Source organism: Chlamydotis macqueenii, chromosome 4, assembly GCF_036417535.1.
Source record: "Chlamydotis macqueenii isolate bChlMac1 chromosome 4, bChlMac1.mat, whole genome shotgun sequence".
Taxonomy (NCBI): domain Eukaryota; kingdom Metazoa; phylum Chordata; class Aves; order Otidiformes; family Otididae; genus Chlamydotis; species Chlamydotis macqueenii.
This window is the reverse complement of record NC_141559.1, coordinates 77,111,194-77,134,206: the sequence shown is the minus strand read 5'-3', so window position 1 is coordinate 77,134,206 and position 23,013 is coordinate 77,111,194. Positions and strand designations below refer to the sequence as shown.

Genomic DNA, 23,013 nt, shown 5'->3' with positions numbered 1-23,013 from the left:
ACAGAGGAAATATTAACAAATTCATGCAGTAATGTAGAAGACTAATTTGACCTTTTTGTTTGTAACTGTTTATTGCATTTTTATTTCAGTTCTATAGAACTAACTTATGTTGAAGGTTAGGTTGCAGGTTGAGAGTACATAGTTCAGTATGTGAGTAGTCATTGAAAGCTTGACACTTTTTTTTTTAAACTTGCTGTTTTGCAGTGAAGTGTTTATTGTATTTCATATACAAGTAGTTTAAATGAATGCTTACCGTACTACTGAATGCTGAAGTGCATCAGCAAAGCCTTTTTTAATAGGAAGGTAGTGCTCTTACGCATGTAATGTGTACAGACAGGCAATCTTATTAAAACTGCCGTTGGTACATAGTCTTGGCAGCGAGCCACCGATAGCTTGATGCATACTGGTCTATTTTCAGTTTCCTATTGATGTTAGTAAGCAATTAAAAATAAACATTTTACTTGTTTAAAAAATACATAAACAGCACCTCATGATATTATGAATTTCCTATTTTATATAACAAATAGTCTGTTTTATTGCTGTTGATTTTCTCCACAAAGGGAGCTTTCTCCTCTACAAAATGCTTTTTCCACCTGAATCAATCTTTGTAATCTTGTCATTAGCTCAACTTTTCTTTCTGGATGAATCATCTTGTTTTGAGGCTAGCTCATGGAGGATTTGAAAATATCAAGTATTGCTTGTTTTGGTACCTGTTTCTGTTTGATTTTGAGCCTTGTTAAAGGTTCGCATTTCATATGTGAAATAGTCTGGATTTTATTTTAATACATAAGTGTTCATGTGACTTAAAGGATTTTATCATGCGTTCCTTCTGACAGCTTTCCAGACCTGCGCCTGGAGATGTCATAAAATAAAAGTGCTTCAACTCGTGTGCTAAGTGAAGGCTGGTGGAGGGGAATGACTTGACATGACTGCTCCGAATCTTAAAATATGTTACATAAATTAAAACCCTCACATAGACACCACGGGAATTCTGAGCAAAAGCTATATTCCTACTGAAGAAATCATGCTTTTGTTCTTTTTAAGCCATTTTTGAGATCAAAAGCAAAGGTGCTATTTTATTGTATCTGGTGCTGAAATGTGTGAGCCATTTCTTTGGTGAATTTAAAGATCCACACATCTAGATCTGAAACTGTATATTGATGAGTTTGCTTTTTATATTTGGGAATGGACTAATCAAAACACTGTCTTATATGTTAGAGACAAAATCATTGCTGACTCTTCAAAAACAATTTGTAGTGAAGTTTTGAATTTCAAATTTTTACCTGCTGTGAAATAGAAACTCTACCTCTCATACTGATCTACATATTGCTGTCTTTTAGTTATGACTGTGAAACCAATGAATACTTGTAATGTAAGCAAAAAAAAATATATAATTTTGCTTGAGATGCAGTTACGATGTCAAGATGTTTCATGGTTGTTTTTTTAAAAAAAAGTTGGATGAAGGCTGCTGCATATGTGCTGATGTCTAAATAGAAAGTCAGCGCTTTCTAAAGATGGGGCACTCTTAAATTGCCATGTTTGAAGCGGTCACTTCTGGTATGTGACTGAAACAGAATTCTTGGATGGAGTTCCTTTTGAACTTTATCTATTTTTGACCACTGAGATGCAGTTAGTTTGTAGTGAAGTGAATAAAGTTTGCTTGAGGTCTTTTGGAATAGAAGACTTCTGTGCAAATGCTTGAGCGTATTATCAGTAGCTGCACAACTCGCACCAAAGAAGGTACTTAATTTCTGTAAACATGTGGAACTACTGCTTTTTTTTCCAGTTCACTACTGAATTCTCTTAACTCTGCTGGACCTTAAAGTTACTAATTTTAGGCTTAAATTTAAGCTAGTCCACACTTCAGTATATGGTGCCAAATTCTCACTTGGTTCACAACTTAATTTCAAATTCATATGAAGCTAAAATATCCACCAGTTAGAAACAAATTACCCTACTCTACTTGTATGCATCTTCTCATTATTTTACAGGTATTATTCTTTGCGTAACCTTCACTGTGTTTTTGTGAATTACTTTTTCTTCCTTTCTGTAACACAACCGTGTGAATTCATGAAATACTGGACCCATTTTAATTTTCCTCTTTGTTTTGATACCTGAAAGCAGTGTTTAAAGTAGTGATTATTTTTCATTGCAAAGCAGTTATTCCATGACTTCTGGAACTTGCTGCAGGTTTGTCCTGTAGCTGATGTAAGCTTTATTCTGAATTGCCTGCTCTACCTGCAGCAGAACTTTCCAGCATTGACTCTTTGGTATCTAAATAACTCATAAGTGTTTGCTGCAACTGTTCCCTCCAGTGCTGGCGTCTCCTGAAAACAGGATACTGCTAAGGAGAGAAACATGGCAAGGAGAGAGATCCCCTAAGAATTCTGTCCCTGTCAACTCCTGCTCATGCTGAGCAGAGAGTTCAAAAGCCCTTCGAAGGAGGGGACGTGCACATACATGCTTGGGATGTTCTTACCAAGAACCCATCTCAGAAAATGGAAATGTCATACAGGGATATAGCTTTTATGTTGGCCAGGAGTATCTATGTAGTAATAGTCATCATAAAGGAATCCTCATTCTTCATAGTATTTTATACCTTAATAATTGAATTTCTGTGCAGAATCATAGGGTTGGTAACCTCCCTCCCTGGAGGCACTTGCTGCTTGAAAAGAAGAGGTGATTTTTTTTTTTTTAAAGCTATATGTATGTAAATCAGGCGGAGCACAAGGTGATGGACAGATGTATTTCTTGTTTAAGTAAGTCTCTCTGATTTCACTTAAGTGTCTTCAGCCTTGATGTGCAGTTTTCTCTAGTGTTTCTCTGTAAAGTTTGAACTGTTACAATGGTATTAAATAGTCCTTTTATGATAAAAGCTCATCCAGTGCTTAAATAATTACCCTTCTGGTACCTGGTTACTGACTCTTGAATAGAAGGAAAGATTAGCTCACTTTAGTCCAATAGTTTGGTTGGTTTGTTTTTTGGGTTTTTTTTAAGCAGAAATAATAAAATCTAGGTGGGACTTTCTTACTTGTACTAGAAGGAAGAAGAATACTTATGCTGTGTTTTCCCCTTTTTAGCGTTTGGATAATTGTCAGTAATACTTAGAGTTCTTCTCTTCCTTGGTTCACTTGAAACCATTTTTCAGTACAACTGTAGAAGTCTAAATGAAAGTTTGATGTTAATCAGTTGTCCTACACAACACCAGGTATTCTGCATTTGTAAGCAAGTTAGGGCAAGGTAATTTAGGCAAAATTATCATGGTGATGTACAGGAGGCTGGAAAGTCTATGCTAAGAGTTATGGTTTGTTAACGATGCTGAAATAATCTGTGTGCGGCACAGGGTTTTCCTATGCTGCTGCAGTACTGGAAGTGTAAAGTATGGCAATCGCTTTTACAATGTGAAAACTGAAATTGTGAAATGAAGGAAGACTTTACAGTGTTGCAAAAGATGGTAATTAAAGACTTTTAGAATTGCTTTTTAATTTATATACAAGTCAGAAAACGTTTGCTGTGATGCTGAATGCTGTGTCAGTTGGAGAGGGAGTGTGCACAACAGATTCCTTGCTTCAGCTTTTTCTCCACCCGCAAAACCAGTGGCAATATTTCTTTAAAGCTGCATATTTACATTCACTCAATTTTATTTGTAAACAAATTGAGAGGCTCTTTGTAACATCATATTAAATCTTAATGTTGTTTTGAGAACTGGGGAAGACAGTTTCTGAATGGCCTACAGCCTGTGAGACTGTGGATTGCAGAATACCTTCAGAAAGCTCTTCAGGATTGGGGTCGTAATGGGGATTTTTCTGACTTGAACCCGAGGTGCTTCTTCCAACTGCTACCACCGTTAACTGGTTCCCCTCCATACAGGATGTGGCAGACAAGAAGTTCTCCAGTACGGGCCTCTGTAGAAGAGCTGTGCTGTTTTTAATAAAACCAAATAATCCTCTGATATTCCGCTTTTCTGTTTCCTTAGTCCTCGCTAATGAAATACACCATGGAGAAGCATCAAGAGTAGGCTCCACCAAAAAAGGAAGATAGGAAAGCATGATCAGATTTAAAAATCTTGGGTAGCATGAGCACCTGTGGGTTTTTTAAAGGTTTATTACCTAATTGTATCTTAGTATTTTACTTCTATGAATTTGTATGATTAATTTTTATCAAATGCAAAAGCTATTTTTTTTTTCTATAAATGCATTTCTTAATCCTTTTGTGTGTGTGTGTGGTTCCCTAACTGTCTAGTCAATAGAGAAGAAAATCCTATTTATTGGTACAATTTAAATATGATTGTTACTTCTGAAAGAAACTCTTTTAATTAAAAATGTTCTCCTGTGTTTTCTGGATGCATACTGTCTATTTAACAGAGACAGCTGCCAAGCTTTGACTTCTTTTGGCAACCACAAGTCTAATTAGCATTTCTGTACCAAATAGAGCCTTTTTTATTTTAAATTTGCAAAAGGATTGTAGGAATTTTCTTTTTATTTTGTCTGCCTCAGCAGCAACTAATCTTTCTGCTCCTAGCTGAGCGTTGCTGTACTAACACCTGATGATAAATGCATATAGTTGGGATTCTCTCACCAGCTCATTGACTGAAAACAAATGCTGCCCTTAAAAAAAAAAGAAAGAAAAGAAAAAAAAAAAACAAAAAAAAAACAAAAAAAACCACCTTTTTGTGGTGAAGCTTAAACTATAAAAAACTATCAAATGAGATAAACTAGTGATTTGCTGTTTGCCTAGCATATTCAGTAATCTTTTTTATGTATAAGAAAATGCTTTTGCTTTAACTTGATATAAAAGCAAATGCTGTTTATTAAGAGGACTCGTAGCTCAAATAAGCTTGAGGACATGTATGGAGATATTATTATTTTTAACTCATAGTCTTTCCATTCAGCAGCTGTGTGGAAAAATATGCAATCAAGATAATGAGTATGGTTGCATTATATGTGACATCACTTATACAGATGAGTTACATGGGCAAGAAGTTTTTATGTAGTCGCCTTGTCACACACAGGGGAATAATGTAGTTCTTTTTTTCCACTTGAGAATATCATCAGAAAAACTTTACACTTCCAAAAAGGAAGATTACTGTGATGTTATTGTAGGAAAACTTAAGGAAAAAAAAAAAAAAAACAAAAAAACCAAACTTTTAGAATTGGCATTCTTTCAGTCCTTTTGCCAATACATTTATACAATAGATTTTTTTTATTTTTCATACTTAAGGGCATAGGAGGGGTTGGTGAAACTCTGATCTTCATTTTGTTCTATAAACTTGTAACTGCTTTAGCTCTGACCTCAGCCTGACTTACCTGGATTTATATTTTGTTTTTAAACTCACACTCAAGTCGTAAGGGAGAGAGCTTTAGTAAAAGCTGCAACTTGTGCTGCACTGCAGAAATACGCGTGGCCTGTTTCCATTTTTGTGAATAACCATTCTGACAAACCTGCATGATCTGCTCCATTTTTCCAATAGTATTGGACTTCTTGTATCTATAAGGAAAAATTAGCTAATGAAACCTGAGATGCAAATGTGATATGCCTGATGCTACTTCTGTTTTCTAGCTTTGTCTCATGGAAGGTATAAATTCTAAGACTGAGTGTATTCAGCTGTTCCAACAGCTGAAAATGCCATCTCTATTTCTGAGAGTGGCTCTGTTCACTAGAGCTACTGCAGTGTTTGTGATATTCAGCATTTTCAGCATTTTGCTGTGAAGTCTATGTTAAAATGAACTTGTTAAAAATCAGAGTGCTTATTAATCAAATACTTCAGTAGTGGATTTGTGTTTGTATATTGAATTATGGTTTCCCACAGTGTATTTTCTTCAGCAAAGTATGAACTGCCATAGCGTGACATATTTATGCAGCTCCAAAATACCTTCTGGTGATGCCAATTTGGAATGGATCCAGTTCATATCATTTTGGAACATCTACCCAAGTCTTTTTCAGCAGAAATATATGGAAAAGAATTTGATACCTACAAGATCTTCAATGGTATACAGTTGTATTTGCCTTGATTGGTATGAATGTGTAAAGCTACTGGTAATTACAAAGTAGCATTGGTATATTACAAGTTTGCTCTGGGCAAATTTGATACTAGATTGCTGATTTTTCTGCGAAAACATCTGCTTGTGATAAGCATGTGAAGAATCTTGTGGCTCACCTGTTGCCTAACTATTTTTTAATATAGCAACTTTGTTTTACCAGAGACATCAGAGCATTGCAGGACTGTGCTTAAAACTCAATAGTTAAAGATGGCTAGGTAAAGTACACTTAGATTCTCCTCTCATGTGGTGCTTGCTCGCTTGCAATATTATATTGTCGTGGTCCGATTGACGTAGTAGGCCAACCTCTGAGAAAACAAAGCACTCCTGAAAATGTGAGCTGCACTGAAGTGATCATGGCATCTGGTCACTTTCTGTGCAAAGCTCCTAGGTTTCATCTTTATTCTTTCTTTTTTAAAAGTCCTGTTATATAAGTAGACTCAGAAAAATGTTGTCACTATCTTACTATCAGAACATCTCAGTGCATGGAAATGCAGTCTTTAAAATACAAGTACTATCCTAAAAACTAGAAGTGTGTAGAACAGTCTTTTATATCTCTGTATTCCATCTCTGTTGAAGAGTGGATTGCTGCATGAAGTATCAGTGCAATTTAACAAGACCTGCTTTCCTTTTTGTTTTTGAAGGACTTGGTAAATATTGAGATGTTTTTGACTGCTAAAGAAGTGGAAGAGTCATTGGAAAGACAAGAGACTATGACTTGCTTGGCTTGGTGTCATGATAACAAATCCAGGCTCAGAAAAATGAAGGTATGAAAATGTAAGGTGTTCATGTTTTGCTTAAATTGCAGTTTTTCTAAACAACTTGAATATTAGATGTGGTCAATTTGGTTTAAGTTATAGGCCTTGAATGAGGCCTTGTATAAAATATGGACAGTAAGTATGAAACCCTTATTTTAAGAAGGCGTAGATAGTTGGAGCTAAAGTAGCTCATGCAAATGCCAGACCTGAACCTGAGTGATAGAGCATCTTATGGGTGCAAGTGTTGTATCAACAAATGATGCTCAAATAAAATAATAATATTGTTTGTTTTAGTGTGATGTGCGGACTTTAAAGTGCAGAAGTATGTAGTGTCTTGATGCATGTGAACTTACAAGTCTTTCATCCTGCTGAGAATATAACTCAGTTTATACACGAAGCTGCCTTAAGAGTGAGAGTAATTGGTAAACCTATGTCCTTGGGCTTAATGCTGAAAGAAATTTCATAGGTTTTTGTCTTCATATTTTTCTAAGTGTTGTGTATAAGAAAATAAAACCTGAGTAAAGAACTAACTTTCTGTGAGAACCTACTGTTGAAATGGATTTTCAAAAATAAAAGCCGAGTCTAATCCAGTAATAAGCACAGTAAGTCTCTTTCTAGCCATTGAATACCATGGCCTGAACATGCTGTATACTTGTTCCTTTGCAGCTGGTTTAAATTTCCTTGTCTCTTAAATTCTGCATTTCAAAACATGCTGTAATCTTTTTCTAGGGCTTGCAGAAATCTGTTTTTAACTGATATTAACCAAAACCCCTACCTCCCTCAAAGATGTTGGTCTTACTTTTAAACTAAGCGCTTTCTTTAACCAAAAATTGTTTGAGTGCACTTAATGATAAGCAAAGAGTGACGTTCTCTGTCACTCAGGGGCGCCAAAATGAGAATGAACCGAAGATGGGACGCAAAAGTAAATCGTCCAGTGATTACTCTAAAGAAAATGATGATCTTGTTATGGAAACCGTTAAAGGAAAACCAGAATTGGTATGTAAACACTATTGCATAATTATACTTCTAAAAAAGTCCCCCTTGTGTAATCTTAATATGTTAAGTAATATAAAAAATAAAATTGAACGTCTTACTTTTTCATCACCAATCTTCAACAAACAATAAATAAGGAAAAATCTTCCCTATCCCTCTTTTTGGAAAATAACAAGGAAAAAAAAAAAAATCTATTTCTGCAAGCTCTATTCACTTTTTTTTTTTTTTTCTTAAAACATACAAAAAAACAATTCTAAGGCTGTGAGAGATCAGTTGGAAGAAGAGAAATCACTATGCTTCTTCTTGAAACACAAGTAAACACAAATAAACATTTATTCTGTTTCTGGTTGCTTAGCTACTTACTGATGTTAGCATTCTGAAATCCCAGCCACTGCCTTAATGCAAGACCAGTCTAAAAATTAAACTGTACATTGGCCTGGGAAAGCACACAGTCCTATAGTCTTTACAGATATGAGCTATCTAAACCCTTGTCAACAGCTACTGTGGAATTGTTTGAAGGTATGCAAAGCTGAAATATATGCATCATCTGATTGCCTAGGACTCTTTTAGTTACACTTGTCTGCAGAACCCATACAGTTATTGGCTTACAGCTTACTTGAAGATTCATAAAAACAAAACACAAACTCTGAAGAGTGTTTTGGGATGTGGTTTTTTTGCTGTTGAAACATTTTTGTGAAATATTAAGCCTTAGGATTTTGTATCATTAACAATTAAAAAGCTTGATCAATTTTTTAGTAGAAACTATCTTAGCTAAAATTCTAAATGAGAGGTTTGTGTAGATTTGAATAACAGGTTATTTTAAAGTAGTCTTATTTGAAAATTCAAATAGAGAAGAAATTTTTATTCTCTGCTAAACATGGTCTTGAGTACAGAAAAAATGCATAGTTGGAAATAATTTATTTTCTGTTTCTTAAACAAGTACATTTTAACGTGACAGAATGCGTCACTTTTGTGTTCAAATGGCTTACATTTCAAATATAAAAATAAGTAATTGTTGTAATGTGCGCATTAGTCACCTCAGGCAGTTAACTGCTACAAATTTAGAGTTGCTCAAATTCTTACTGAAGTCACTGAGGAATTTTGATATTACTGTGCTGATGGACAATAAACAAGAGGCAACTATTCATTAGAAGCATGGGGGAAGAAAAACATTTGCCAAATGGAACAGGGTAACTCAAGGAAACTCAAGGAATACAGTTCTTTTCAAGATTCAGAGGACTTTGGGTTTTTGTTTTTTGGGGTGTGTTTTTTTGGTTTTTTTTTTTAAGGTAATAATCCAGTTGACTGTGTCCCTATAAAGAAGCATAGTGACTTGTTCTTTTTACGGGGGGAGAATCTTTTTCTTTTTAATTCCACATATTCAAAGTTTTTTTTATAGATTTTGTGAACTGGTGATGGAATTTGATTTAAAGGGACACTGTCAACTTCATTAGGCTTCAAATTTTACCTTTTTCCAAAAACAGGTAAATGCCACTTGGTTTTCTTGTTTGAGACTTGTTTCCAGCATGGCTTTTAGATGTTTGACAAGAAGAGCGGGATAGAAGTTTGAAGAAAGGGAGGGAGGGAGGGGATTGCAGCAACTTAAACTCTGTATTGTTTTTTGTTAACACTGGGGACTTTCAAAATAGTGTTCAAAGACTTGTTTCTTCCTTGCAGTCTTCTGGGTAGACATCTCTTGTCTAAATTATCACATAGCCCCAGACTTCTGTTGAATCTACTATTTTAAATTGTCCAAAAGTACAAAGAAACCACCTGTTATTCTCACTTGCATCTCAGGTAACGGTGCTTTCAGTCATTAGGAAAAGCTCATCCCTGCTAAATACTGAAGTTTTGAAGGAGGCAAGAGGAGGAGGTTTTTGTTTGCTTTTAGGGAATTCTGTGCTGAGTGAGCACTTCAACTTGTTTTGCATGAATGCCTAAAAGCAAGCAAGCAAGGTTGCATGTTATTAACATTTTTGTTGTGCATACGTAGTACTTAACATACTGCGCAGTGCCGTTTTGTCGCCATCTAAGACCCTGTCTTGTCTTTAATCTCAGAGCTGTCTGGAGTTCAGCCTAAGGATTCAGGAGTTCATTGAACTCATTCGACAGAACAAGAGACTGGATGCTGTGAGGTATGAAAGTAGGATGCTTACCAAATAATTTTCTTAACAAGATGGTATTATGCTTCATTAAAAACATGTGACTACTATTGCAACACCCAGAAGACCCATTGCTGTAAAGGATCTTGCTAGTGTTGTGATCAGTCTTCAGATTTAAGCTGGGGTTGAAGTTTTTTAAAGGCAAGGTGTTGTTCCACAGATGCACCTTTTAAAAAACTTAATGTTGTTGCTGAAACTCTACGTCATATTACTCTTCAAAAGTAATATTTAGGAAATTAATCCGTTTCATAAAACAATTGTATTTTCTAGTGGTATACAATGCAATGAACATATTTACCGTTAACTAATTTTCAAGAGGTACAGCTAGCTTCTCATAGAAGCTTATTGCAATTTTTATCACAAAAAATACTAAAAGTTTAATGAAACACCCATCTGAAGCTGAACATTTCAATTTTGACTGAATTCTTTTGTGTTTTACTATCTTAATTAAACTTTTTGTTCTACAAGTTATGCTTTAGGCATATTGAAATTGAATGGGTAATTTCAATTCTGTATTGTCATGTATGTGAGAATAGTGAGCTATGTTATGTTACCCCTACTCCCTTCCATTGGCCCCAAATGAAGAAACCAACTCAACATCATCTTTTGAACAAGTTCAACGGGGCCTACTTTGAGAAGAAAGTAACGCTGCCCAAGGTGAGGTGAATCGGTAACAGAACTGGAGTCAGACCTAATCACTGCCTGACTTCAGCCACAAGACAATTTTTCTGGCAATTCTTACAATATTAGTACCTCAAGCAATTTATACTTTTAAGTTACTGGTCCTGATTTAAGGTGTTGCAATAATGTTCCAGGATAACACAGGAAACCAGTTCTGCTGAAATGAGTGAAATGTTGATACTAGGGCTATAAAATGTGTTGATAGTTCTGATAAGCAGTGATCTTGCCAGCACCGCAAAGTATGATGCGGATGGCAGAGCTTACATGTGAGCAAGTGAGAGAGGAACTCGCAGCAGGTTGTGTTTTGTAATAATATTTAAACCTAGGGAGGTATGAGAGTTTTATGGCCAGACTTGAAGCTTTGCTGATACATTCTGGTGATAACACTGTTGCCACTTAACATTTCTGACAAGTTTTATGTTAAGGAAGTTGCCTTTAAAACAATACTAGGTACTCCAGAAATTGCAACCGGCAGGTTTGTATTTGTGGCAAAGCTGCTTTTTGGTCAGAGGAGCGCAGTGCTGTAGAAAACATCAAGTATCGTGTAAGGTATCATAACATAAGCACAGATGGAAAGCATTCTAGCACATTCCTAAGTGTTAGATTTAGAAACTCTTCTGCAGGGCAAACCACATAACTTTTATTGAATAGAATGAGAGAGACTTAGCTTTTAAAAAGAAGAATAAAAGAAAAGGTAGTACAAGTATGTGGAGAGGCCAGTCTAATACTAACATCACTCCAATAATTGCCTTAAGTTTTAGGTGTTATTCCTAATTTCATTCAAATGTGTTGCTTGCTTTGAGCTAACTCGTATCATTTCTACTTTGCCCTGCTTGCACCTGCATCATTGCTAGTTTAGTCCCGGCCAGTGCAAATGTGCAATCTGATAAACTCCAGCTATTTTTAATGTTAATCATTAAAAAAATCCAAACCTACATGCTAGGATTTAGATATGTGCACTTACCCTTGGACAGAGTTCTCAAATCCTAAGGAATTGTCAGGTTCTCATGAAAAGGATGAAAGGCACTCAACTTTTTATTTTTCTTCTGAAGTCCGTGGGTGCTCTGTATATCCAACAAATACTGTGCCTTTGTGCCTTTAGCTTTATTCTCTGCTAAGTTTGCTTCTTTGCCAAATGTGCAGTCATGCATCTTAACAATGAGTAGTCCATGCTCTTAAAAACTATTTCCTTTGAGCTGCAGCTTCCTTATGTAGCTTGGAAACCAGAGGTCAGGCACAGAGCTGAAATAAGGAGATAGGCTGAGAACTGGGACAAAGTAGATAAGGTAATTCTGTATTTTATTGTTGTTACTGGATGTTTGTTTCCCTCTGATCCATTTCCCACATTAGAACTGGTCAAATTTGCAAGTTGTCAACTCTCAAGAGGATCCAGCGCTCTTGGTGTGAAATAACTTGTATTATCGTAGCCTCTGAGGTTTAAAACTTACAGCTACATTGCAAATAGGCATCCATGTTGAATGTTGTTAGGGGTGAAGCGTGTTATTCCATAGACCTATTGAAATTCAGGGTTGACATATATTTTATGGTAAGCAATTATAACTTGCCAGTCGTAACAGTGCTGCTTTAACTTCATAACTTTTTGTAAAATGAAAAGGAGCTACAGAAGTCTTTCTATATCTCAATTCACTCCTCTTTAACAGGGTGAGTTTTGATAATTTTGTACATTCGGAGTTTGACATCTTAATGCTTTGCTTAAATAATGTGGTTTTAAAATGCTAGTTCTTACCATTTCATTCTACTTTGCTATGAAATAAAGCAAATGTAATGAATAAGGGAATAGATTTTGGGAAGGTATAGCATGAATCTCATTGCTTCTAGCAAACTGTTACAACTTCTGTTTTTAGTAGCTTGCTTCTGTTAAGTGCCTGCAGCAGGATTCTTTCAGTATTGTGTCCGTGGTGCAATAAATAGGTCAGGCATCCATTAGAAAGCAGAGAAAAAGGCTGTTTACCAAGTAGTTTCCTGTATGAGTGGAACTCAGAGAACTGACATTTTGTTGAAACACAGCTGGTGTTTAAATAAGTTTGAAAGCTTGCTTACTGCCTGCTGAGAACCTCTAAATTGACATATTGCTTTTAGGTTAAAATTGATGTGAGCTTTAAAAATATATATCTTGCTAAATAACCATTTGAATTTCTGTAGCTTTTTAGAATGCGAGTACAAATAGACCTTCCTCTCAGGGAGCTTATCAGAGCAGTCTTGGAAGTGCAAGTTTCAAGAATGTACAAAAACTTTTTCTTGAACGCAGAGTAAATCTCTTCAGCTTATGTACATCGGGAAGTTTTTTGCCTAGTATTGTCAGCCTTTAACTCCCACAGTCTCTTTAGATTTTTTGTAAAGCTTATACCTCTTACAGTAACGATGAATATGTGATGAAACTAATTTCACACTATTGGGGCTCTCACTAATTTTGTTCTGGGAAATGTGACAGCATTCTGCTACTTTGTTCTTAATAGGAAGCTAGAGATACACAGAGTTCTTAGCTAGAAGCTTAACAAAACACGCTGTGCACTTCTTGGGATATAAAAGACAAAATTAATAAATGAAAATAGCTGATGATTTGCAGTTAGGAGAAAGTGGCCACAATCTATTCATTTTCATAAACTTCTCTCCTGCAAGGGTGAATAAACACAGATTGTCAGTTTGTTTTTACTGGAGAGTTGAGGCTGAACAGCTGTATAAAAAATAATAGAACTTTTGAGAACTTTGAGTATAAATTTTGCTAGTAGTCATAATGATCTCTCAGATCACAGCATTCAGGCATTGATCAGAAAGACTGAGCAGAAAGAGCAAGTCCTTTCCTGTTAACACCTTATGTTTGTGTCCAGTTATTGCTACTTCCTGTTAAATATATTCATTCTTGTATTCCTGCCTAAGTAGATATACAGATACACGTGGAACAGCTTTTACTTTTTAACAGCTTAATGTAACCTGAGGAGAGAGTAAACTGTAAACCTTCCAGTCTTCATAAATATACCTTTGTTCTTGGATTTGTCAAGTACAATATCTCTGCCGTACCTGCTCAGGCTAGGTGAACAGCTGTTTCAAACAAAAGACAGTGGACTTGGTCCCCACAGAGTTTACAGACTCATTCTGGGATTTGAAAAACAAAGTTTTCTACCGATTACTTTGATCTGTCACAGAATTTAGTGGCTTCGGTGATGGCCCACTGATAATAACTTTTAAAAATAATTTAAGATGTAACCCTTTAGCTATAGTGACTTGTGTGCACTAATAGTGGTAAAAACATTGTGTGTGTATATACATCATATATACCTCCAAGAGCAGAAAGAGATGGAAATAGCTGAGGGAAAAGAGAGGGGTGAATAACATCATGGAGGCAAATAAGGTGTTATTTAAATGCTGTGCATTCACGAGTACTCACATAGTACTGTTTCTTGCTTCCCAATCTAAAGGAGGTTTGAGTGCTGTGAGTTAACAAACTTGCTTCTCTTTTAAAGACTATCTTGTTTTATTTTAATCTCTGTATTGGCACTCAGAGGATGAAGTTAAGACACTAGCACGTGGCAGGCTTTGTAGGAAAATTTCCTTGGTTTTTTAAGGGGCACAGGTGGAAGGGAAAGTCGGGAGATGAAGACTAACAGAAGGTCACTTTAGAAAACCTAATTCCTTCTGGCTGAACACAAAATGGCCACCACATCCCAATATGTTCAGTACGCTGCAAATGATGGAAGTGCTGGATTGCTGAGCACTTCTCCTTTGAATGGCTAGTGCGCACACAGTAATTATATAGCCTACATACACAAAGCAAAGGGTTAATTCTAGCTCTTCTCAAACACATACAGTAAGCGTGGCCAGTATTTGCCTGTTGCGGCTCAGGCCCTTCCTATAAGCACGGGGGATGAAATGCTGTGTGTAAGAGCAAATTGTCAAGGCCTGATGGGGAGCAGGACCGCAATACTAACGACTAATGAGGCTGGTGCAACACTGCAGTACCATTTCTGTTTTAACATCACCGAACACAAGTGCACAGTGATTGGTTCTGTTAAGGTAACTTTTTTATCTTCTCTCTCATGCATGTACATGTAGTAACTTAGCTAAACTGACAGGTCTGGATTTGTTGCTTTGCTTAAGCTCTCTTTTAAATATCTATTGCTTTCCTCTGCAGCTCTGCGCTAGCACTTATTTGAGCTTTCTTCCAGTATGTCCAGGCTGCCCAGTCTCTTCTCTCAGGCCATGGGTTTTGTACTTCTGCTTTTACAACAGTAATTACCTGGGGAACAATATTTACATTCCTGAATTCCTCACCCAAAATAGGAAATGGAGTGGAAACAGTCTGTCCTCATAACTTCCATTCCTTCCTGGTTGGGGTGGGAGAGGAAGTAGGAGTGCTGAAACACTGCTAAAGAGACTGTTCTCGTGGTACTGATGACCTAAGCGTAGTTAGTGGAACACAGAATTGGGGTGGGGAGGGGGGAATACTTACCTAGATTTTTTTATTTATTTTTTTTTTAAATTCAAGCCATGAAATGGGCAATTGGAAAATACTGTTGCCCTGGTTTTGGCAGGGATGGAGTTAATGAAGTGAGCGAGAAACTGTGTGGTAATTCAGGCTAAACCATCACAACTATATATTCCTAAAAGTAATTTGTAACTTTAAATAGGTTTTAACAAGACTCTTTAAATTAAAAAGAGTGAAGGCTTACCAGAGTACTTCAGAGATAACGTGACATCTTCCCCATAATACAAACTGTGGAGTAAATACATCATACGGAAGACTTTTCTACAGTTACACAATTCCAGAAATTAAATACAGTGCTGATTCAGTACGCAGTTTACTATGCACCGTCTGTGCACCACTGAAAACAGGAGCTTTTAGCAGAGATGCTGAACTAATCATCCTGTTTAAAGGCTAGAGGGTTTTCCTGCACACTTAAACTCCAACTTGAAAATTGATTATCTTAGGAAGACTGGATAGAGAAGGCTTTCACACAGGGTTTTAAACTAGTTGAATATCCTTACAATCTGATAATAATTCTCTGGTTTAATGGTATTGATTTCTTGAAAAAATATTAAAGTTTTTATTTTTGCTTTAAATGCATTTCTGGTAATTCTGTTGCTTCTTTCAAATATCCAAGTTTTCAGCCGTGTGTGTATCTCTTACAATCAGTATGTGTTAAAGTACAAAACTTGTACTGTAGTTTTACTTATTTTTTTTTGTTTCCCTAGCAAAAAAAAAAAGTTCTTAACAAAGTGTTTTCTACTACACTACCCTGCAATTTCTTGTAGAGTCTTGTAGAGTACACAGAAAGTGGTATTACCTACTGACCAATACAAAAAAAAAAAAAATCATTTATTCAAAAGTTAATTCTCTCAAATGTCAGTATAAGCAAGATAGATATTTGAACACTCTTGATGTTTAATGTTTTGGAATAGCTGATTATCAGACTGCATTTGTCTCACTTGTGAGTGTATGCCAGAGGAGTAAGTGTGATACATTGAGCTTGCATAAGCAGAGACATTTCTTCTAATAATCATGGATCTGTTATTGTAGATGTAGGTGAGATAAGACTTCATGCTACAGTAAGAAGTTCTGGTTTCTAAGAAATTACGGGGTAAAATTGCTAATGCTTGAAGTCATTCTTGCATTCGTATTTGCAGGATGCATTTTCATGAAGCCTCTTAAATGCATCACCTTTTGGAGTTCATGTATTGAGAGCAGAATCCTGAGTTTTTCTTTGAAACATTACATAATAATGTAAATGTACTTGATTCAGAAACAAGGCTATCTACTAAAAGTATAAATTCTGTATTTCAGACACGCAAGGAAGCATTTCAGTCAGGCTGAGGGAAGCCAGCTGGATGAGGTTCGACAAGTGATGGGAATGTTGGCCTTTCCTTCAGACACTCATATCTCCCCTTATAAGGTAAGATTATGTTTGAAATTCAGCGATACAGCAGAATAATACGCATTTCTGGTTTTTTTTTCCTTACAGGAAAATGCATTGATAATCTGAAGAACAAATATTTTAATTTTACTTTCTAAAATCCACTTTTATAATACTCCTTCATTTTAACAACTGGTCCTTGCCTGTGCATTAATCCAGGTAGTATTTGTGTTGTTGCAGTTGTATCTTAATAACGGACACATTCCCACTGAGCTAGACTTAGCACAAACCCAGCGCTGAAGATCAGTCTGGAAGCATGATATGCAAACATACAAGAGACAGGAAATGGGGAAGGACAAAGGAAAAAATGAGTTTTATTCAGCATACTAGGCTGTGGCCTTAATACACTAGGAGCAATTCTTAATTCTGCTTTTCAAATTATGTTTCTTGTGGTGATTGGGATGAAGATGAAAGATGATTTGAATTATATGAAAAGCAGTATTTTTGATGATTAAAAGTAAGTGTTCATTTATTTACATTATACAAATTAATGTAGATATTAATGGTAATATCTACATCTAAATTTGATGATGAATTAAGCAAAATTCATAGCTAGTTACTCTTCCTACAGATTTTGAGTTTGTTCTGTGGTCATATGCTATTTTTTTTTTTTTACTGTCTCAAATCCAACAGTTGTCTGTGTTCACAGGGAACGTGCAGCTTCATAATCTCAGCTAAGATTTACTAGTTGCACGTAAACCACTTCCGCCCAGTGTTCAAGGAGCCAGTTTTTAGTTAGAAGGGATGGAGAAATACTTCTGCACTGACTCAGGCAATTGCTGCCAAAATCAGTTTAGTGCTTTCTTAAGATGGTTCTACAAGGTGTTTGCTGAGTTTACCTGAAATATAGTTCTGTTAACATGTAATTTTAGGATAATGATGAAAAATTTATTAATAAAACACTAAAAAAAAAAAAAAATAAAAACCCAAAACCAAAAAAAAAAACCCCAAACAAGTACTGTGGTACCGTTAATCATTTGGATAAAAGTTCTCAGGCCAGTCTGATCTTGTTGGGCAGGGAGTATATCCCAGGATACAGACTGCAACCAAGTTAATGCTGGAGTCCATGCTTCTCCCGTGTCTCAAATGAACAGGGTACTGAGGAGAGGCAGAGTGGGCCAAGGTGGTACGGAGCAAAGCATAAATACCAGTGTCTGTATCGTGGCAGAATCACTGCCTTGTAATTTTAGTATAAGGTTTTGAATTTGATGCTGCTACTCAATGTATTGTCTGTCACTAAGTCTTTTCTTTAAAAGCCTGTTTTATAAACCAAACGATATGCTACAATGTATTACTGTTTCTCCTAGTTGCCTTAAAGTGTGGCATGCACAGTTGATAAATACAACTTACTTCTAAGATAAATAAACATTGTCACTCTCATGACCAAAATGCAGGTTATGGATACAAAGGAGAAGAGGTGCTAGCAGAAGAAAGGATTAGGTCTTTGCCTGTACGTATAACGTAACAAGCGTATTTTCAAAGGGTCTTCATTTCTTACATAACTCTTTCACACAACGCTACTTTTAGTGTTCAATATATCCTTAACCTGTGGGTTTAGTTCTTGCTTCCCTGAAAAAACATCCCTACTTTTAACTAGTTACGTGTTTTTATATAACCCACAGCATTACAATATATATTCAATAATTTTGTCCTTAAATGCGTAGCTTAGCTAAGCTTTCTCTAACCTAGGGTTGTGCCAGCTCTTCAAATTAAAGTAAATAATACATATTACGAAGAGTTATTAGCAGAATTAGCCTGACTTCAGGTAAAAAAAATGCTTCTGACTTTCCAACAGATGTTTGCCCAGTCTGATATTATGGTTCAGAGGCTATAGAGCAAATCTTCAACAATACTAATGTTGCTTTGTAAGTATGCCAGCACTCTGGAAAGCTAAATGCAAGAAATAGCCTTACCAGGATTTACGTACCTTAATTAGAACATTTGGTAGATGACAGAAGGTGTGGGACTAGAATCTGCCCTTAGATTGCTTTTGATAGAGCAAGGAAGATCATATGTAAGGATCTCTTACTGCAGAATTATTTCATTTGGACCTTTGCATAGACACTGTGCGTTCCATAAAAACTAAAAGCATTTTCTTTTAACTTGGATATTATGTTTTTCTGAGTTTATGTGCACAAGTATAACGAAAAGTAAGTTTGGAGATTGAATATTGGTATGCCAGCTATTTTAATACTTGATTTAAATTATATTTCTAGTAAAGTAGTGTTAAAAGGTACTTTCTGAACAGGTACACTTATGCTGTGCGTTAGCATGTATACTTTTATTTTGTGATGGATTCAGTCTAGTGAGTTTTGCACAATTTACCACTCCCAGGCTTTCCCCCCCGGGACAATTAGATTGAAACCAACTTGTGGTTGTGGTTTTTTTTAACAGGATCTCTTGGACCCTGCTCGATGGAGAATGCTGATCCAACAGTTTAGATATGATAACTACAGACTACATCAGCTGGGAAACAATTCTGTTTTTACTATAACACTCCAGGCAGGCCTTTCAGCTATAAAAACACCGTATCCTTTAATGCAGATACTACTGTTGAGAGCAACAAAGCCTTGTGGGTTTTTTAATTCTATGGATGCTTTTCAGAGAGCTCAGAGGAGATGTGACACATTAATATTTTTGCTTATGAGTTTAAATGGAGTATGGATTGATCTCCCTATTAAATTAAGAGGACATTATCATAAATAGCATTATGTTTTTTAAAAAAAGCAAGCACAAACCAAAATTTCAAGGTGAAATCTACATTGTATTTGCATACTATGCTCTCTTTCCATGTGTCTTAAGTTCGTGGTACATCTGCAAAAGTTAGTGAGCTGGATCAGAAATTTTTTTTTTAAGCCCTTACACACAAATTTACTATGGGTTTTAATATGAATATTCAAATACATCCTGCATCTTTTGAAACTTGGTTGGTTTTGCTACACACTATGGTGTGTTAGAGAAGGGCTGGTGCTACTCAAGTGTTCTACATCAGAAATGTTACCTGCAGAGGGTGCCAGACACTTGTTGCTCACTCTTGTTCCTTGAAACAAAGCATTCTAATATTCTATGTTCTTGATTCTTGCATTCATATAATATTCTCTATTGTTGATTCTAATGTGTACACATTAAACTTAATTAAATGGTCCTGTACACCCCATAATCTAGCTGGTATTTGAACAGTTTACTATTTTTTTTTTTCTAATGTTTGTCATTAACTAGTTGTTGTTGCATTCTGTGGTGGTTGTTCCTTAACTTGCTGTTAAACAGACAGTGTTACAAAGAGGACGGGAGCTCAAAAAACCCAGACTGCCCTGTGTGTAGCAAATCCCTGAACAAGCTGGCTCAGCCTCTGCCTATGGCACATTGTGCCAACTCCCGACTAGTCTGCAAGATTTCGGGGGATGTAATGAACGAAAATAATCCTCCTATGATGTTACCAAATGGATATGTCTATGGATACAATGTAAGTGTTGAAATCAATGACTTACTGAAGTCTAAAATAGCAGTGGTTAAAATAACTGTCTGTATCAAAATAAGAGCCTAAAAACTCAGTCAGAAAGCTAGAAGTATTTTCTATATTGAAGAAAAGTAACTGTTGCAGTAATTTTTAAATGACTGCATATGTGATTAAATGGACATTTTAAGAAGCTAATATCTGATTGAATATACGAATTTATAACATGAAATCAAATGGCATTTGAAATTGTTCCCTTTGGAGCGCGATAATGTAGAATAAGTAGCTCTTGTGGGCATAGATATTTTGAGCTTGGACTATAACATGATTTTTTTTAAATAAATAAAAAAAAAAACCCACAATGCTTATTTACCAAACAGTTAAATAATGCTTTGAGTTGCTATTATGAATATTATCTTTTGATTTCACTCTTTTTCAGTCTCTGCTTTCTATTCGTCAAGATGACAAAGTAATTTGCCCAAGAACCAAAGAAGTCTTCAACTTCTCACAAGCTGAGAAAGTCTACATCATGTAGGTCCATAAAACACATGATGAAGTGCCGCTGGAATTTTGACACAGTGTATATTGGCATACCCTGTAAAGGGGGGGGCCTTAATGTGTGGCAAAGAAGCAAAACCTGCCACCTTGGGGATCAGACCTGTTGGTGGCATTATTGTTTCTTGCGACCAAAGATCAATGAGCAACAATAAACACTCGTTTAAAAAAAAAAAAAAAGAGAGGAATTATGACTTAAGTTTGTACTTGAATAAAAACAAAAACAAATTTTGATTGTTAAGGTTTTGTAACATAAGGTCAAAAATTGGACTCTTCTCAAAAGTACTTTCATCTTCTAAAGTATAACTTTCTTTAAAGATGGACACTTGCACTGGGGGAAAAGTTAAAAAAAGATTTGAAATTAAATTCATTTTTCTTCCCTCTTTTTCACAATTGTCCAAGACCCTTTTCTTATCAAAGATTTCAGTACTACCAATATGTTCTCCTTTAAGCTCCTCTTTGCCTTCTTTATGATCCTCTCGTGAAGTAATCCTGAACATGAATTGTGTAACTTATTTCCATGGGAAGATATTGATGTCTTTGACAGAAGACTGGCTTCTCTGGAGGATCACCTGGGGACTGGTTTGAAGGAGCAGGAAGTCTTTTTCCAAACCCAAATATTTTAAGGAGGTTGCATAAGTATCAAGAGGAACCGAGAACATTTCAGGCAAAATCCAATGCTTGTTTAAATGTTCTTTTGCCAGTCTACCATAGTGTTAAAGTCCTTCTAAAGTTATTAGTTATGTGCATAGGGTTCAATATGAAATCATTAGTGCTACTGCCTTATTTCTTGCTTTGAGAATGTACTCACATGAAAATGAGCTGGTATTCTTAAGTGTTGGGCGAAGTTTCTGAAGATGCCTTGCAGGATGATTACATAATTTTAGGGTCTAAATAGTATTCATTACTGAAACTAATAGTTCAGTTTTAACGGCTACAGAACACATCCTTATGACTTTTCAAAAGAATTAAACCATTGTAGTTTAAACAAAACCATATTGTAGAGGTTTGTATTTAGCGCTTATTTTTGCATGTTGATGTTGATTAGCTAATAAAAGATTGTAAATGTAAAACATGTTAATAAAAATTGTTTTCCATTTCTTGATTATATAAAATTAGAAAGCTGCTTTGTATTTAAATGTCAAAAAATTAACTCTTTTTTATAAGGGTTTCCTAAAAGGAGTGCAATTTCCACGTATTGTTCTGCAAGATAAAAAAAAGAATAAAAAAAAAAAAAACCACAAGCAAACAAAAATAAACAAAAAACCCCACCACCACCCCACTGATAAACACTGTTCTTCGGTCTCGGGCTCCAAAGTCAGAGCATCTCAGTCAAATAACTGGTTTTGGTTTACACTTTCCATCTATGAACAGTCCCTTCCAATCTGCATTCCTGTCAATTTTTTTTCTGTTGCTTCCTAGAAGACTCCGTAGTGTCCTAGAGACTTTCTGTTAACATTATTTTTACAGGCGCTGCTAGCTGTGAGGCTTTGTTAGTTTTCTTTAAAGAACACTGGAAGCACCACAACTTCTATTCATGATCAACACTTAGAGATCACAGATATGTAAACTGATTCTATCGGCCACGCTGAAACTGTAAATACAGTGCATTTCCAGTGAGGTATGTCTTAAAAGGTTCCGTTTTCAGTAAGCATGCATTGTTGATGCTTCTGAACAGGTACATCTGGAACACTGCAGCACTGCCACCTTGGCCCAGACCAGTGTTCCTGCACTTACTGCTGGAAGGGTCCGTTTCCCTCAGCGTTTTCTGAAGTGGCAGATTTAGTGATTCCTTAGAACAAAAGCACTGTGCCAAGAAGAGGTGGAGAGGAGAGAGATAATGAGAGACCTTCCATCAGTAACAGGTATAATTGGCTATCAGTTAAGTGGTAACTGATCTTTTCTTTCCTCCTGGGGCAAGAGTTGAAGCATCAGCAACTCGAAAGGGGAGAGGACATCACCCTGGGGAGCAGCGTTGCTGAAAGCCAAGCAGAACAGCATCTGTTTTCCTTTGGCAGGCTCTTCACAGCATCACAGCAGAAGGGCAGGCATGATTTTGAGAATGGCAACCGTGCTATTCCCTACTTTACGGAAATGCATAAAAGGCCAAAGCAGGGAGGAAGGGGTAGATTTCTTACCAGCCCTGAGGAAATGCATGGTAACTGCATGACAGTAGTAGGGCGTGGAAATTGTGGCTTTTGTTTCTCTAAGTACTAGTTACAGCTGTGGTTTCCTGAGGTTTCAGCCCTTTTTGCTTTCTGTGGCCTAAGCAGAGTGGTGGAGAAATCCACACTCCAAAAAAAAATAGTTTGGGAAGGGAGGGCAGGCGAGCAGCTGTCCTACACCAGGAGGACCTCAGTTTATGGGAAGTGTCATGTCAGAGGGCCACGTGCCAACATGAGGTCCAAGTTCCTGATGGTGCGTTATAAAGAAGATGCTCCA

General features: G+C 36.2%; 1 protein-coding gene across 5 annotated transcripts in view; it reads left to right on the top strand.

Annotated features, from left to right (window-relative positions):
- The window catches only part of MAEA (macrophage erythroblast attacher, E3 ubiquitin ligase), a 51,455-nt gene extending 29,751 nt beyond the window's left edge, over window positions 1-21,704 (top strand). For 3 of the 5 annotated variants that reach the window (XM_086747328.1, XM_086747329.1, XM_086747332.1), the window contains 7 exons: window positions 6,683-6,805; window positions 7,679-7,792; window positions 9,848-9,924; window positions 16,433-16,541; window positions 18,957-19,090; window positions 19,830-20,025; window positions 20,456-21,704. In XM_086747328.1, coding sequence (XP_086603454.1) covers window positions 6,683-6,805; window positions 7,679-7,792; window positions 9,848-9,924; window positions 16,433-16,541; window positions 18,957-19,090; window positions 19,830-20,025; window positions 20,456-20,551 — 849 coding nt within the window. In that variant the 3' untranslated portion in view covers window positions 20,552-21,704. The remainder of the gene's footprint in view (window positions 1-6,682; window positions 6,806-7,678; window positions 7,793-9,847; window positions 9,925-16,432; window positions 16,542-18,956; window positions 19,091-19,829; window positions 20,026-20,455) is intronic. The other 2 variants (XM_086747330.1, XM_086747331.1) reach the window with 1 other exon arrangement.
- The last annotated feature ends 1,309 nt before the right edge of the window (window positions 21,705-23,013 follow it).